General features: G+C 31.2%; 2 protein-coding genes across 2 annotated transcripts in view; one reads left to right on the top strand and one right to left on the bottom strand.

Moving 5' to 3' along the window:
• LOC142222646 (uncharacterized) overlaps positions 1-15621 on the top strand; it is a 35352-nt gene that overhangs the window by 8079 nt on the left and 11652 nt on the right. The gene's annotated exons all lie outside the window — the stretch shown is intronic.
• Positions 1561-14000, bottom strand: ro (transcription factor rough). The gene is made up of 3 exons (XM_075292893.1): positions 13797-14000; positions 6337-6571; positions 1561-2482 (listed from the first exon to the last, which is right to left on the bottom strand). Exons 1-3 carry the CDS (start codon positions 13804-13806, stop codon positions 1798-1800), a joined length of 930 nt encoding a protein of 309 aa, XP_075149008.1. The 5' UTR covers positions 13807-14000; the 3' UTR covers positions 1561-1797.

Genomic DNA, 15621 nt, shown 5'->3' with positions numbered 1-15621 from the left:
AATTTTAAAATTCCACTTACTTAAAACTTTAGCATTAAAAAAAAAATAAAAAAATAATAATAATAAATAAATAAAACAATTTATTATAATTAGTTTTTTAATATTCATATTGTTTAACTCGTTCAGGTTTGGTGGTTAGTTAACTAACCACCTGCTTTTGCTTGTATAAAACTGATTGTGTGCCACCTCAAATCAATTTTTTTTTTTTAATTCTTATGGCCAGTTTCTCATCCCCCGATTAATTTTAACCGGTGGATAGACCTCCGGTTAGTAAAATTTTTGTATGGGATCAGCTGTTTTATCGACACGATAAATAATAACAAGACATTGAGAAACTGGCCCTTACATTTTTAAAGCCACCGTTAATCATTTCTTGCGAGACTTTGTCGCTAGAGTGCACTGGTTATGTTTTTATCTTTACTTAAACTTGGGGGAATCCCTTGGTTTTTAACCTGTCAGTTGTGATTGAAATAAAGCAGCATCAAGTGTTTATAAATCAACGAGATCAGTTGTGTTTATTTATTTGGTACTTGTTTTTTTTTTTTGTTTTGTGATAACATATATATAAAAAATCGAAAATAATTTTTGTTTTATTTGGTTTTATTTTTTTGCAACCACTACGGTGGTTAGTTAACTAACCACCCTATAATCCAAAAGCCTGAAGCAAAACTTTATTTTTTCTTTTATTTTATAATAAATAAACCTATACTAAACCAAAAAACAGTTGTTTTGTTTATGAAATAAAAATTGTTAAACTGTGGCCCAAAGAGTTAAGATATTTATGCATACAATTTTTTTGTATGTATTTTTGTAACCATTTCTTATTAACTCACAGGCTTGGTTATTTCACAATATAAATAAAATAAAAAATAAAATAATTAAATAAAAAGCTAACAGTTTGGAAATCGCCTTCTTAATGCTGACTATCCGAAAGTTAACCCTGTAATGCCCCAATTTTTTTGCCAGCTGATTAAATTTTCAATGTTAACGACACAAAAGCAAGAGAACTAAGCAAGAAAAATTTATACCGCCAAATTCAGCATATGCTGCAAAGCCTCTTGAATAGTTTCAAATAAGATTTCTTTTTATTTTGCCCGTTTTTGTTGTCTTAAGGTGTGTTTTACTAAACGCTTCCTTAATAAATGAAGCCTGCCTAAAGGCGGGCTTGGGCATTAGAGGGTTAATTTTCTTTTGTAATTGAAGCTTTTTGGCTATTATTAAGATTGTGCTATAACAATATTTTGGCCACAATATTTTGGCACATAAATTAAGGTTGCATTAATTTATATGATTTTCAAAAAAAAAAAAAAAATATAATAAAAAATAATTAGAAAGTTTGTTGTAAATTTAAATCGCCACACCCGACAAACACGAACGGGGATTTCTATGTCTAGCTATTTTAAAATCCAAATTATTTTGCTGTTTTCTATTCAAATGATTTGAAGTGTAAATGTTACTTCTAAATGAAGGTAGAGTAAACCTTTTTTCCCTTCGATGATTATAAATAAGACGTTACCTCACTTACCAGTTTGTAAAAGAATGTTCAAGTACCTTAAGCAATTTTATTCTTGTTCATTATTTTTTTATATCGTAATTCTTAAAAAAACATTTTTGATTTTTAAAGTTCTTTCTTAGGTGAGTGGCTGGCTTTGTGTTTTTTGTTTCTTTACCTCACAAATGATGAATGAATGGGTTCGTTTAGCAAAACAAAGCTTAATGTAAATGCTTATAATTCAAATAGGTCTTGCTATATATGGGTTAGTTGGGGTGGATGGCTCGCTAAGACGAAATTTATTGTTAACACGAGTTGGTGATTGAGCTGAAATTACAATCATTGCCACTATGCATACCACAAAGGTGGTTTACAATATTGCTATTGGCAAGTCCGTTGCCACTACCACTATTAGCGGTTACAACAGCAACAGTGTCAGAACCAACAAAACTATTCGAAATGGTGTTAGGGTGACCACTACCTGTTCTATGGCTGCTGTTACCATTGTTGTTAGAGTTTTTATTATGAAAACTATTAATGTCACCATAATTAACAATATTATTATTGTTGTTATTACTGCTTTGCAAGTTTCTGTCATTGTTTATGATAACAGGGGATTGAAATCCTGATAGTTGCGGTGTCGGTGTTTGAGCTGGGGTTGATGGTGGAGGTGGTGGTTGTGGTGAGATCTGCTTTGACAACATCATGGAATCTCTAGGGTTAGGAGTGTTTGTAGGGTTTACTTTATCCTTATGTTCATGTAAAATGGTAGATGAGTTTGCTCGTTGCATAGTGACATTGCCTGGTATTGGATGCATATGTGGAGGAGTAAGTGTTGGCAATTGCGGCTTGGGTTGATGATGTGGTCCTTGATAATGCGCTGGATGATGATATAAACTCTGTTGAAGATTTGTTATCATTGTTGTTGTTGTGGGGTAGGCCGTTTGGCCCATTATGCTAGTCATGAAACCATTGGCCACAACAAAACTTCTGCAATAGAAAAATGAAAAAGGACATCATAAAATTATTACTTGGAAAATCGTTAAATAATTAGTATTATACATGGACAGTTTGTTCTTTCAGTGAAAACCCTCTCCATTGTTCCATAGAGTTTTTTTTTATTGAATTTATTATTTGATGGGAATTTTGTGCGGTTAAATGTCGTAAACTTTGACATTCGTGTTAATTTAATTACGAACGTTAATCATTTTTGTGACTGTTCGCTTTGACAATATCTTGATACAGTTTTCTTGGTTTTCTTGGTTTGCTTTTTTTACTTCCTTTTATTTTCTGCATTATTGCCTCTAAAAATTTTTGATAATCAAACTCACCAATGTCCTTTGCAAGTTCTTTGTGCTATGGAATGGGGTGGTGGTGGTGGAGCTGGTTAAGCTCTATAATTTATTGCGAAATTTCCTACACGTTTCAAATAAATCATTATTATGGTTAACATTAAAAAAAAATTGAGAGGTTCCACAATGATTATTTGATTGTTGGTATTTGGAGCATTGTATGAATTGTATAAAAACCAAACATTTTTCAAATTGTGCAATTTACTAAAATGTCCAATGTTTGTCTATTTAGAGCATTGATTTGCAACTTTCGTTTTTTTTTTTAATTTAATTTTTAAAATTTTCAGAATTCGACTAGTAAAAATGTAAGAAGAATAAAAACGTTTTTTTAGGCTTGTTCAAAAAAGGTCGATATTTTTTAAAAATTATGAAAAAATCTACCTCCAATTTCTCCGGTTATTGAAAAGTGAACTCACCAAAATTTACGATTTGTTTATTGAGATGTCACTGGAAAATATCGACAAAATATTCCCTTTACAATTTAAGACCAACCGAAAATTAATTTGCAGCTTTCGGTTTTTTAAATTTTTTATTCAATTATTTTATCATTGCAGAATTCGACTCGAATGTAGGAATAATAAAAAAAGTCTTTTTTTTTGGTTTGTTCAAAACTTAAACAAAAGTCGATATATTTTGAAAAAGTCTACCTCCTATTTTTTCGTTTATTGAAACGTGAATTCACCACAATATACGGTATTTTGAGATGTCACTTTTCGATATATTCTTTAAATCGATTTTATCGGTTTTCAAAACAAATATCGATCGAATACAAAAAATCGACTACAAATGGACAATTTTTGATTTTCCAAAATTAAAATATTTAACTTTTCTACCTCTAAAAGTATTGCAATAACCAATTAAAAAGATGACGAATCGGCTTCAACAGTTTCGAAAACTTGTAAAGCTATGTCAATGTCGACTTTCCAATAATTGGAAAAGTATTAAATCGACTTTTTATTGTTGCAGTTTTTTAATTTTTTGATAAGTTGTCTCCAAGATTCGATTCCATTTAAGGTGGATTTTTATATTTTGTGGTTAAGTTGATTCTAGACATTACCTAAATAACATAGTTCTTGGTCGCCATAATCAAAAGCACGACCATTTCAAAAAGGATTAAAAACCGATTAATCAAAAAAATAAAACAAGTTAAAAGTGTCAAAAGGTCAAGTCAACTCGAATGCAATTTTGCACATTTTAAATTTATCGATATTTTTTAAGGCTAAAATTTCGATTAAAAAAATAGAAAATTTGACATTTCAATCTTTGCGATAAGTCCACGTATGGTGAGGGGCTGTAATTCATTAGGCAAGTTTGGTCGCCGTAAAAAGTTGATTAGTACATTTTGAAGATTATGAAAAGCGAAATTGAAAATAAAGAAAAAGTAGATTAGACCGAAAAATGAAGGGAGGGATGTTAGTTTAGGTATACCAGCCCGATTCTATGTCACCAGCGTGTCTGATATGGGCAAATAAACAGCTGAAAACTTTTTGGTGGTTGATCGAAACTGGGGTTGAACCCATGACCCTTTATTTGTTTTGGACACTATCAAAAGTCTATTTTGAAAAAGTCAATTAAAGACTACAAAAAGTAGAATCTACATGCTTTGAAAAAGTAGTTTGACTCTTTTTTTTTTGTAATTTAAAAAAATTAAATTTTCGAATTTTTAAAATATTGCCAAAAAGATGAATATGTATTGCGAAAAATTTAAATTCGACATTGGTCTTTACCAAAAGTCTATTTTAAGAAAAGTCAATGATTCAAACTTGAAGATTACCAAAAGTCGATTTCAACTTTTTGAAACTTGCGATGTCAAATATAGACTTTTATATAACAATCAAAAATTTTAAATCGTCCCCTTTTAAACTCGCAATTTGTTGTCTCTGCAATCTTTTTAAATTAAAGGTCGAATTTTCTATTTTGTGAAGTCAAATTTAAAGACTACAAAAAGTCGACTCTTCATGCTTTGAAAAAGTATTTTATGTAAAAAAAAATAATTTTCGACTTTTTAAAATATTGAGATAACTATCTGTAGAAAGTCTAGTTTGAGAAAAGTCAATGATTCACTGAAAAAACAGTGAACCCCCCAGGAAGACAACTTTTGATTAATTTTAGAAAATTTTTAATATTTTTAGAAATTTTTAACTAAACAGTATTACAAGCGCTAGTATCGCGCCGATATCATAAAAATAAGTAAATATTTTTCGACAAATTCAAGAAAATGTATTAGACATAAATAATTTTTTTCACTTTTTAAAGAAAATTTTGTAGTTTGAAGGAAAAAATTGGAGTTCAAAATTGCAAGAATGTCTTTAGTGACATACGAAGTTCATGATGGACGCTTTTGTAGTAAAATTTACAAATTTGAAGAAATAATGAACTATTTTATGACAAATACGAATTTAGTAAATCTCTATCCTTAACTTGTGTATAATTTTTTCCCGTCTTTTAGTTCATTTAACTAACGTACGCAAAAAATTATTAGAGCAAATGAAACTTTCACCGAATATAATAAGTTCATGAACTAAAATATAGTTAAATTGGCGTTAGTGAAATAGTGAGTTCACTTTTTTTTGAGTGTTCAAATTTGAAGATTATAAAAACTCGATTTTAATTTTTCGACTTTTATATAATAATTGGAAAACTTTTAAATTGACCCTTTTAAAGTCGCAGTTTGTTGTCTCTACAACATGCTTTTCAATTCAACGTCGAATCAATCAAATATGAAGATCCCAAAAAAAAAATCGACTATGGGGTTTTTGGGCCAAAAGTTAATTTCCGACTCGAGTGCAATTTTCCACATTTTCAATTTATCGTTATTTTCTAAGATTAACATTTCCACTTTTAAATTTAAATAAAATTAGAAAAGTTGGCATTTCAACCATAGCGAAAGGACGACGTATGGTTAGAGGTAGTAATTCATTTGCCAATTTTGGTAGCCATAAAAAGTTATTAGTGGATTTTGAAGATTTGTCGAAATTGAAAATAAAGAAAAAGACCGATTATGGGAAAATAAAGGTAGGGAATAAGGTGAAATAATTTATATTTCTCTTGCCATAAATTTAACATTTCCTAGATTTTAGTTTGTATGTTTTATTTGGTTACACATCAAAATCTACTTGACCATTAAGTGTACCACCTAAACATTTACACTTCACAAGCCAGATCTTAGTTAGACAGTTTTTGGCAGATTTTATATTTTTCCCTCATAATCTTTCGGAATTGAAATTCCATGCCCAAAACTTAATTATACGAGTATTACCACTAGATGTATTCACATTATCTATGTGGTTAGAAGTTTGCTATTTTGATAGGATTGCCAGACAATTGTATTTGCATAGGTAATTGACCCCATTCATTAAACGACGTATGCATCCATAATCTCGCATATATGTATCTATAAATATTTAATTGATTTTGCTTTTGTTTTCTTTAGTTGTATATGTAGTTTTTTTTTGTTGCGTTTTTTTTTTTTTTTTTGCAGTTAGCACTCACCTGTACTGTTGATCAATTTGAGCTTTTTCAATGCGTTTATCTTTTGCGCGACGATTTTGAAACCAGATTTTTATTTGCGTTTCCGACAGATTTAAGGCTTCGGCTAATTCGAAACGTTTACTACGAGATATATACTCATTACGATGAAATTCCACTTCCAAACGTAAGGTTTGTTCATTGCTAAAGGTAGTTCGTTGACGGCGTTGCCTTCCTTCTTTACGGCGACGACGAGCAACTGCAATTTTAAAACAGTATGGAAAATATAATAATATTAAAGAAGAGAATTAATTAAAAAAAAAGAGAATTGCAAAAGAAAAATAGATTTTCCGGCCTCTACTTTGCGACTGTTGTAAAGTATATACTTAGTGACATGAAGTTCTTATTAAATCTATATTTTTCTTTATTATATTACAGAGACATAAAAGTCGAAAATCGACTTTTCAACTAATCGGAAAATCGAAGTTGAAATCGACTTTGATTTTTTTCAATGGAGTCAAATCGACCAATTGACTTTTAATGCCGGTCAAAATCGATTAATCGACTAATGGAATTTTAATGAAAAGTCGACATTTCAAAATTTTATAATTGCCAGCCTTTTCAAATTTTTGAAAAATCTTCGGCAAATAGTCTTTTGAAGTTGGATTCAAAACGAGTAATAAAGTTTTGATATTGACCAAACTTATCGACTTTTCCAAATTAAACAAGTAAGGAAAGTTTAAAGTCGGGCGGGGCCGACTACATTATACCCTGCACCACTTTGTAGATCTAAATTTTCGATACCATATCACATCCGTCAAATGTGTTGGGGGCTATATATAAAGGTTTGTCCCAAATAAATACATTTAAATATCACTCGATTTGGACAGAATTTGATAGACTTTTACAAAATCTATAGACTCAAAATTTAAGTTGGCTAAAGCACTAGGGTGGAACATAATTTTAGTAAAAAACAAGTAAGGAAAGTCTAAAGTCGGGCGGTGCCGACTATATTATACCCTACACCACTTTGTAGATCAAAATTTTCGATACCTTATCACATCCGTCAAATGTGTTGGGGGCTATATATAAAGGTTTGTCCCAAATACATACATTGAAATATCACTCGATTTGGACAGAATTTGATAGACTTTTACAAAATCTATAGAATCAAAATTTAAGTTGGCTAATGCACTAGGGTGGAACACAATGTTAGTAAAAAACCAGTAAGGAAAGTCTAAAGTCGGGCGGGGCCGACTATATTATACCCTGCACCACTTTGTAGATCTAAATTTTCGATACCGTATCACATCAGTCAAATGTGTTTGGGGCTATATATAAAGGTTTGTCCCAAATAAATACATTTAAATATCACTCGATCTGGAAGAATTTGATAGACTTCTACAAAATCTATAGACTCAAAATTTAAGTCGGCTAATGCACTAAGGTGGAACACAATGTTAGTAAAAAAATATGGGAAACATTTAAATCTGAAGCAATTTTAAGGAAACTTTGCAAAAGCTTATTTATGATTTATCGCTCGATATATATGCATTAGAAGTTTAGGAAAATGAGAGTCATTTTTACAACTTTGCGACTAAGCAGTGGCGATTTTACAAGGAAATTGTTGGTATTTTGACCATTTTTGTCGAAATCAGAAAAACATATATATGGGAGCTATATCTAAATCTGAACCGATTTCAACCAAATTTGGCACACATAGCAACAATGCTAATTCTACTCTCTGTGCAAAATTTCAACTAAATCTGAGTTAAAAATTGGCCTCTGTGGTCATATGAGTGTAAATCGGGCGAAAGCTATATATGGGAGATATATCTAAATCTGAACCGATTTCAACCAAATTTGGCACGCATAGCTACAATGCTAATTCTACTCCCTGTGCAAAATTTCAACTAAATCGGAGCAAAAAAATGGCCTCTGTGGTCATATGAGTGTAAATCGGGCGAAAGCTATATATGGGAGATATATCCAAATCTGAACCGATTTCAACCAAATTTGGCACGCATAGTTTCAATGCTAATTCTACTCCCTGTGCAAAATTTCAACTAAATCGGAGTTAAAAATTGGCCTCTGTGGTCATATGAGTGTAAATCGGGCGAAAGCTATATATGGGAGATATATCCAAATCTGAACCGATTTAAACCAAATTTGGCACGCATAGTTACAATGCTAATTCTACTCCCTGTGCAAAATTTCAACCAAATCGGAGTTAACCCTGGAAAGTCATCCTTATTTTTTGTGCACTAACGTCATCCTTCGTCATTTTGACTACGGCTTATTTCAAGACGCTATAATTTACATCGTAAGCAAAAATGAGAACCAAAATTGACTTTATTTTCTTATTCAATTTATTTTTAATTAGTATAAAATAAAAATTCACAAAATAGTTCAATTAGTATAACTAAAATTTATGATTTCCCAATCGACTAAAATGCATTTTAAATCGAAAATGAAATTACGCGTCGTCATTTTGACGAACGATGACTGTCCAGGGTTAAAAATTGGCCTCTTTGGGCAAATGAGTGTAAATCGGGCGAAAGCTATATATGAGAGCTATATCTAAATCTGAACCGATTTGGCTGGTATTTTGCATGTTTTTCGAGACCCATAAAATATTCGGATGCACGGAATTTGAGGAAGATCGGTTGATATACACGCCAATTATGACCAGATCGGCGAAAAATATATATGGCAGCTATATCTAAATCTGAACCGATTTTTTCCAAAATCAATAGGGATCGTCTTTGAGCCGAAACAGGACCCTATACCAAATTTTAGGACAATCGGACTAAAACTGCGAGCTGTACTTTGCACACAAAAATACATCAACAGACAGACAGACGGACAGACAGACGGACAGACAGACGGACATCGCTAAATCGACTCAGAATTTAATTCTAAGCCGATCCGTATACTAAAAGGTTGGTCTATGATTACTCCTTCTTGGCGTTACATACAAATGCACAAACTTATTATACCCTGTACCACAGTAGTGGTGAAGGGTATAAATATGGGAAACATTTAAATCTGAAGCAATTTTAAGGAAACGCAAAAGTTTATTTATGATTTATCGCTCGATATATATGTATTAGAAGTTTAGGAAAATTAGAGTCATTTTTACAACTTTTCGACTAAGCAGTGGCGATTTAACAAGGAAAATGTTGGTATTTTGACCATTTTTGTCGAAATCAGAAAAACATATATATGGGAGCTATATCTAAATCTGAACCGATGTCAACCAAATTTGGCACGAATAGCTACAATCTTAATTCTACTCCCTGTGCAAAATTCCAACTAAATCGGAGTTAAAAATTGGCCTCTGTGGTCATATGAGTGTAAATCGGGCGAAAGCTATATATGGGAGATATATCCAAATCTGAACCGATTTCAACCAAATTTGGCACGCATAGTTACAATGCTAATTCTACTCCCTATGCAAAATTTCAACTAAATCGGAGCAAAAAATTGGCCTCTGTGGGTAAATGAGTGTAAATCGGGCGAAAGCTATATATGGGAGTTATATCTAAATCTGAACCGATTTGGCTGATATTTTGCAAGTTTTTCGAGACTCATAAAATATTCGGATGTACGGAATTTGAGGAAGATCGGTTGATATACACGCCAATTATTACCAGATCGGTGAAAAATATATATGGCAGCTATATCTAAATCTGAACCGATTTTTTCCAAAATCAATAGGGATCGTCTTTGAGCCGAAACAGGACCCTATACCAAATTTTAGGACAATCGGACTAAAACTGCGAGCTGTACTTTGCACACAAAAATACATCAACAGACAGATAGACAGACGGACAGACAGACAGACGGACATCGCTAAATCGACTCAGAATTTAATTCTAAGCCGATCCGTATACTAAAAGGTTGGTCTATGATTACTTCTTCTTGGCGTTACATACAAATGCACAAACTTATTATACCCTGTACCACAGTAGTGGTGAAGGGTATAACAAGTCAAACGGTCGAAAAGTCGACTTTTCCAAATTTTAAAACAATTGGAAGGTCGAAGTCTTCATTTCAATTCTGATTACTCAATGCCAACAAAAGGTTAATTTTGTAATAAGTCTTGTTAAAATTTGGCATAACGTTTTCATAATACACTGAAAAAAAGCTTAGACATTCCTTTACTTACACGCAAAAAAAAAAATTCTTTCCTCCCAAACGAAATTTTAGACAAACAAAGTTCGTTTCTCATTTGCTTTTCGCTGTAAGGAAGTGTATTTGGAAGAAAAGTATATACTTTTTGTGATAAACGTTTATTCTTTTCCAGGATGTAAAAACAATTTCATAAAGACTAACACAAAAATTTTTTTTTCTGGCTAATTGCATTTTCCCTCACATCTTTCTCACTTCCACGAAGATTTTTAGTTCTTAGCACCTTTTTCTGTAATACAAACAATGTAGAAGAAATTATACGATTTTATAAATTTTTAAAATTTTTTTACCTTTCGCCTGGACGGAGAATCGAACCGCGGACCATGCACTTTGTAAGCCAACACACTAACCACTGAGCTATGTACCTGTTATGGTCATCAAGAGATAAATATCCATATAAGTTATATTTATATAGCATAGCTTGCGGCGCCCACGAACCGAATAAACAAAGTTTATTTAACAGAAACAAACATTTAGTTTGGCACCGTGGAGCAGTGGTTGCTACGTCTGACTCTCATGCCAAGGGTCGTGGGTTCGATCCCTGCTTCGACCAAAGTTTTTTTTTTTTTTTTTTTTTTTTACATACATTCTACATATGTTCGGAAGATTCCGAAAAAAATGTTCAACATTACATTGTACTATATTAAATTTTGAACTGTAAAATGTGTTTTATTAAAGACCAAAAGTAAGAAAAGAAGAGTGTTTGATATAAACGAAATGGACTCTGTTGTTGTTTCAAAAATAACTTTTTTTATTGAAAAAATAAAAACTTTGTAACAAACGAATTTTTTTGGTGATAAAAGTTTAAAATTTTCGAAGCAATTCAAAAAACTCTAACAAAAGAAAAACGTTTTCGGTACACGTTTTCCAAACGTTTTTTTTTCTTTGCGTGTATGTTATTTTGATATCTGAGTCGATTTAGCGATGTCCGTCTGTCTGTCTGTCTGTCTGTCTGTCTGTCCGTCCGTCTGTCTGTATATGTAATTTTGTGTGCAAAGTACAGCTCGCAGTTTAAGTCCGATCGCCCTGAAATTTGGCACAGAGTTTTACATTGGCTCAAAGACAATCGAGAAAAATCGGTTCAGATTTAGATATAGATGCCATATATATTTATCACCGATCTGGTCATAATTGACGTATTTTCTCAAAATTTCGGGCAGCCAAATATTTTGGGGCTTTCGTCAGATATGCAAAATATCAGCCAAAACGGTTCAGATTTAAAAATAGCTCTGATATATATCTTTCCTCCGATTTGAACTTATATGGCCTCAAAAGCCAGAGTTTTGCCCTGATTTGCTTCAAATTTTGCACAAGGAGTACGTTTAATAGTATCGTTAAGTGTGCCAAATTTGGTTGAAATCGGTTCAGATTTAGATATAACTCCCATATATATCTTTCGCCCATTTTACACCCATATGACCACGTAGGCCAAAATTATTCTCCCATTTACGTTTTTTGCTGAGATAGCTGGATTATTATTCTAACTATGCATGTCAAATTTGGTCAAAATCGGTTCATATTTACACACAAAGAAAAAAAACGTTTGGAAAACGTGTACCGAAAACGTTTTTCTTTTGTTACAGTTTTTTGAATTGCTGCGAAAATTGTAAACTTTTATCACCAAAAAAATTCGTTTGTTACAAAATTTTTATGTTTTCAATAAAAAAAGTTATTTTTGAAACAACAACACAGTCCATTTCGTTTATATCAAACACAGTTCTTTTCTGACTTTAGGTCTTTAATAAGACACATTTTACAGTTCAAAATTTAATATTGTACAATGTAATGTTGAACATTTTTTCGGAATCTTCCGAACATATCGGGAATATATTTAAAAAAAAAAAGCAGGAATCGAACCCACGACCCTTGGCATACAAGTCGGACGTAGCAACCACTGCTCCACGGTGCCAAACTAAATGTTTGTTTCTGTTAAATAAACTTTTTTTATTCGGTTCGTGGGCGCCTATATAAATATAACTTATATGGATAATTATCTATTGATGACCATAACAGGTACATAGCTCAGTGGTTAGTGTGTTGGCTTACAAAGTGCATGGTCCGAGTTTGATTCTCCGTCCAGGCGAAAGGTAAAAAAAAATTAAAAATTTATAAAATCGTATAATTTCTTCTACATTGTTAGTATTACAGGAAAAGGTGTTGAGAACTAAAAAACCTCGTGGATGTGAGAAAGATGTGAGGGGAAATGCAATTAGCAAGAAAATGTTTTTTTTTATGAAATTGTTTTTACATCCTATAAAAGAATAAACGTTTATCACAAAAAGTATATACTTTTCTTCCAAATACATTTCCTTACAGCGAAAAGCAAATGAGAAACGAACTTTATTTGTCTAAAATTTCGTTTGGGAGGAAAGAATTATTTTTTTGCGTGTAGATATAGCTCCCATATATGTACGCCAGAGAAAGGGAAATAGGGTAGAATGTTTCATATTTTAGACCCATTTTCAATGGGAGTTTCCTCCATTTGACTCGAATTGACACAGAGAATACATTTAATATGCTATTTTAGTGTGTCATCTTGATCTAATAAAATACCCACATTTTACACAAAATTCTGTGATGATTTCCCCATATCGTAGTCATATCCTACACACTGTAATGCCAAACTTTCCACAGAATGGTCGAATTTTAAATAAAGCTCCGACTTGTGGAAATATCGCCCGAATTGGTAAAATAATATATCACAACCACAACTGACCACATATCATATCTTGGCGAGATATAACCAATATCCTTGTAAAATCGCAACTGCTGAGAAGCAAGAATTGTAATTATTACTCAAATTGTCCTATATCTCGAATACACATGTATAGCCTGATAAATCATAAATGCTCTTTTGTAGAATTACATCAAAATTGCTCTAGCTTTATATTTCCCATAATTTTTAATTCTAGCGATTTTGTAGAAGTACAAAAAATTGTCTCCAAATCGTTTCAGATATAAATATTTGTATACGGGAATATAAACCTTGATAATAACTCCCAACAAATTTGAAGGAGTTGAGATGGTAACACAAATTTTGGTCTACATAATGGTGAAGGGTATAATATAGTCGGCCCCGCCCGACTTTAGACTTTGTTTACTTGTTTTTTCTAATTAAAGTATTATTATTTCGCAAAACTTTTCTCTGTGTAGAGAATAAAATGAAAACAAGTTAATCTCCTATAATCTATAATTCCATTTTGTATAGTGTGCATTGCCATTAAAATAAAATTAAGATTAAAGAAAAAAATCTAATACGTTCTAATGTACATATGCATATATGTACGTACGTATGTACATAAGTACGACGTTATCATCATCATCCACAGGTTCATGAAATAAAATTAATGTTTAATTTTTTTAATACACATTGGAAAATAGAGTAAAAAAAAACGAACGGCATATCTGATCTATTCTTATTTTTGAAATTCAAATTTATGATAATGTAGAACTAAAACGATGTGTGAGCAGAGCAAGCAAACGATCTACTATTCCATTGCTTAGAAACATTTCCTTGCTCCAAGTACTACTACTAATCTATTGTTGTGCTACGTCACGGTTTAATTTTTAACTATCTACTACATCATGATGGGTGGTTTACGTTATGGTTTTGACGAGTCAAACTGATTGGCATTTGGTTTAGTTTGTTCCGTTTTTTTCCTGGTGTATTTGTTTCTTTGGTGCATATTGAAATGTAATTTGGAATGAATCCAACAAGTAATTGTTGAGTGAAATGAAAAAAAAAATGAACAAAACAAAACTGAAATGTATTTCCCCACTGCATCTCCCCTCATGAAGGCGGTATACCTCAATACAATTGCATATGATCTTAAATGGTAGGTTTTTGTATTCTATAGTCCACAACAAGTTTGAAAATTTTAAAATTTTTTTGTTAGTTTTTGTTTTTTCTGAGGGGTAGATATATTTCTAAGGGTAATAAAATTAAAATACATTATAATTATTTTTGTTTTTGCTACGATACATTTTCAATTTTTTTTTTCGTGCCCATCATCATATGTTTGCTCATCTGTTTGATTTGATTTTCGTTCACAAACACAATTTTGAAATATTCTTTTTATTTGAATTAGAATTGTCGATTTGTGTATGACGATGATGACGCTGATTTTTGCCAAAAATATTTAACCTTGAATTTCAAAGTTTTTGTTTTTGTTTTTCAAATTGGTCAATACACTTTAAAAAAATATATTTTTACTTTGCGGTATATATATTCTTTATCAGTACTCATCATAATATTTGAGTTATCTAGAAAATAGCTACTTTTAATGTTATCACATAAACGTGCTAATAGTATTATACATAATCATGGTCCTGTTGTCCATAATAAGGTGTGAATATTTTTTTGATTTGAATTGAATAGCATGGCAATTATTGAATTTTAATAAAACATTTGTGTGTTTTAAAACTTTGTTTTTTTGTAGATATAATAATAATAGCAAATGTTTGTACATTTTATTTATAATGAATTTGATTGAATTTGAAATTTTGTAATATTGCCAATTTTTCCTCTCATCATTTCATTTAAATTTCATGCACAATAATGCAGTTCTTAGAGAAAATTTTCTATCGTAATTTCTTTTTGTTTAGGGCGAATTTGTAACCAGACATGTAACCATTCAAAAAAGGGGCCACTAAAACGACTTTAACTTTATTTTTGAGGGATACTCTTACTCTTTCAGGATACTCTATGTTTTGTTTAAAACTTTCCTACACAAAAAAAATCTGATTCATTCACGAAATTAATTGATAATTAATTTTCTAATTGAAATTGTCTTCAATCACGAAAATGATAGTATCAATCACAGTTTTAATTGGACATAGAAAAAATTCTTGATTAAAAAATTAATTGATTTAATTAGCAAATTTCAATTAATTTTTTTAATTGATTCAATTAAAAATTTAATTGATGTTGATTGCAAAACTCAATTAATTTTTTAATTAAAAAAGGTAACTATTTTCAATTACTTTCTGAATTCTCTATGTTTTATTTAAAACTTTCCTACACAAAAAAAATCAGATTCTTTCACGAAATTAATTGATCCTATTAAGTTTTTAATTGAAATCGTCTTCAATCACGAAAATGATAGTATCTATCAC

The sequence above is a fragment of the Haematobia irritans genome, chromosome 1, assembly GCF_050003625.1.
Source record: "Haematobia irritans isolate KBUSLIRL chromosome 1, ASM5000362v1, whole genome shotgun sequence".
NCBI lineage: Eukaryota > Metazoa > Arthropoda > Insecta > Diptera > Muscidae > Haematobia > Haematobia irritans.
The sequence above is the reverse complement of the archived record's forward strand: the minus strand, read 5'-3'. Positions and strand labels throughout refer to the sequence as shown.

Excerpts from the sequence above, each read along its gene's own strand:
- ro (XM_075292893.1), bottom strand. Across the intron at positions 2,483-6,336 it reads CAAATTGATCAACAGTACAG|AAGTTTTGTTGTGGCCAATG; the intron begins GTGAGTGCTAAC and ends TTTCTATTGCAG.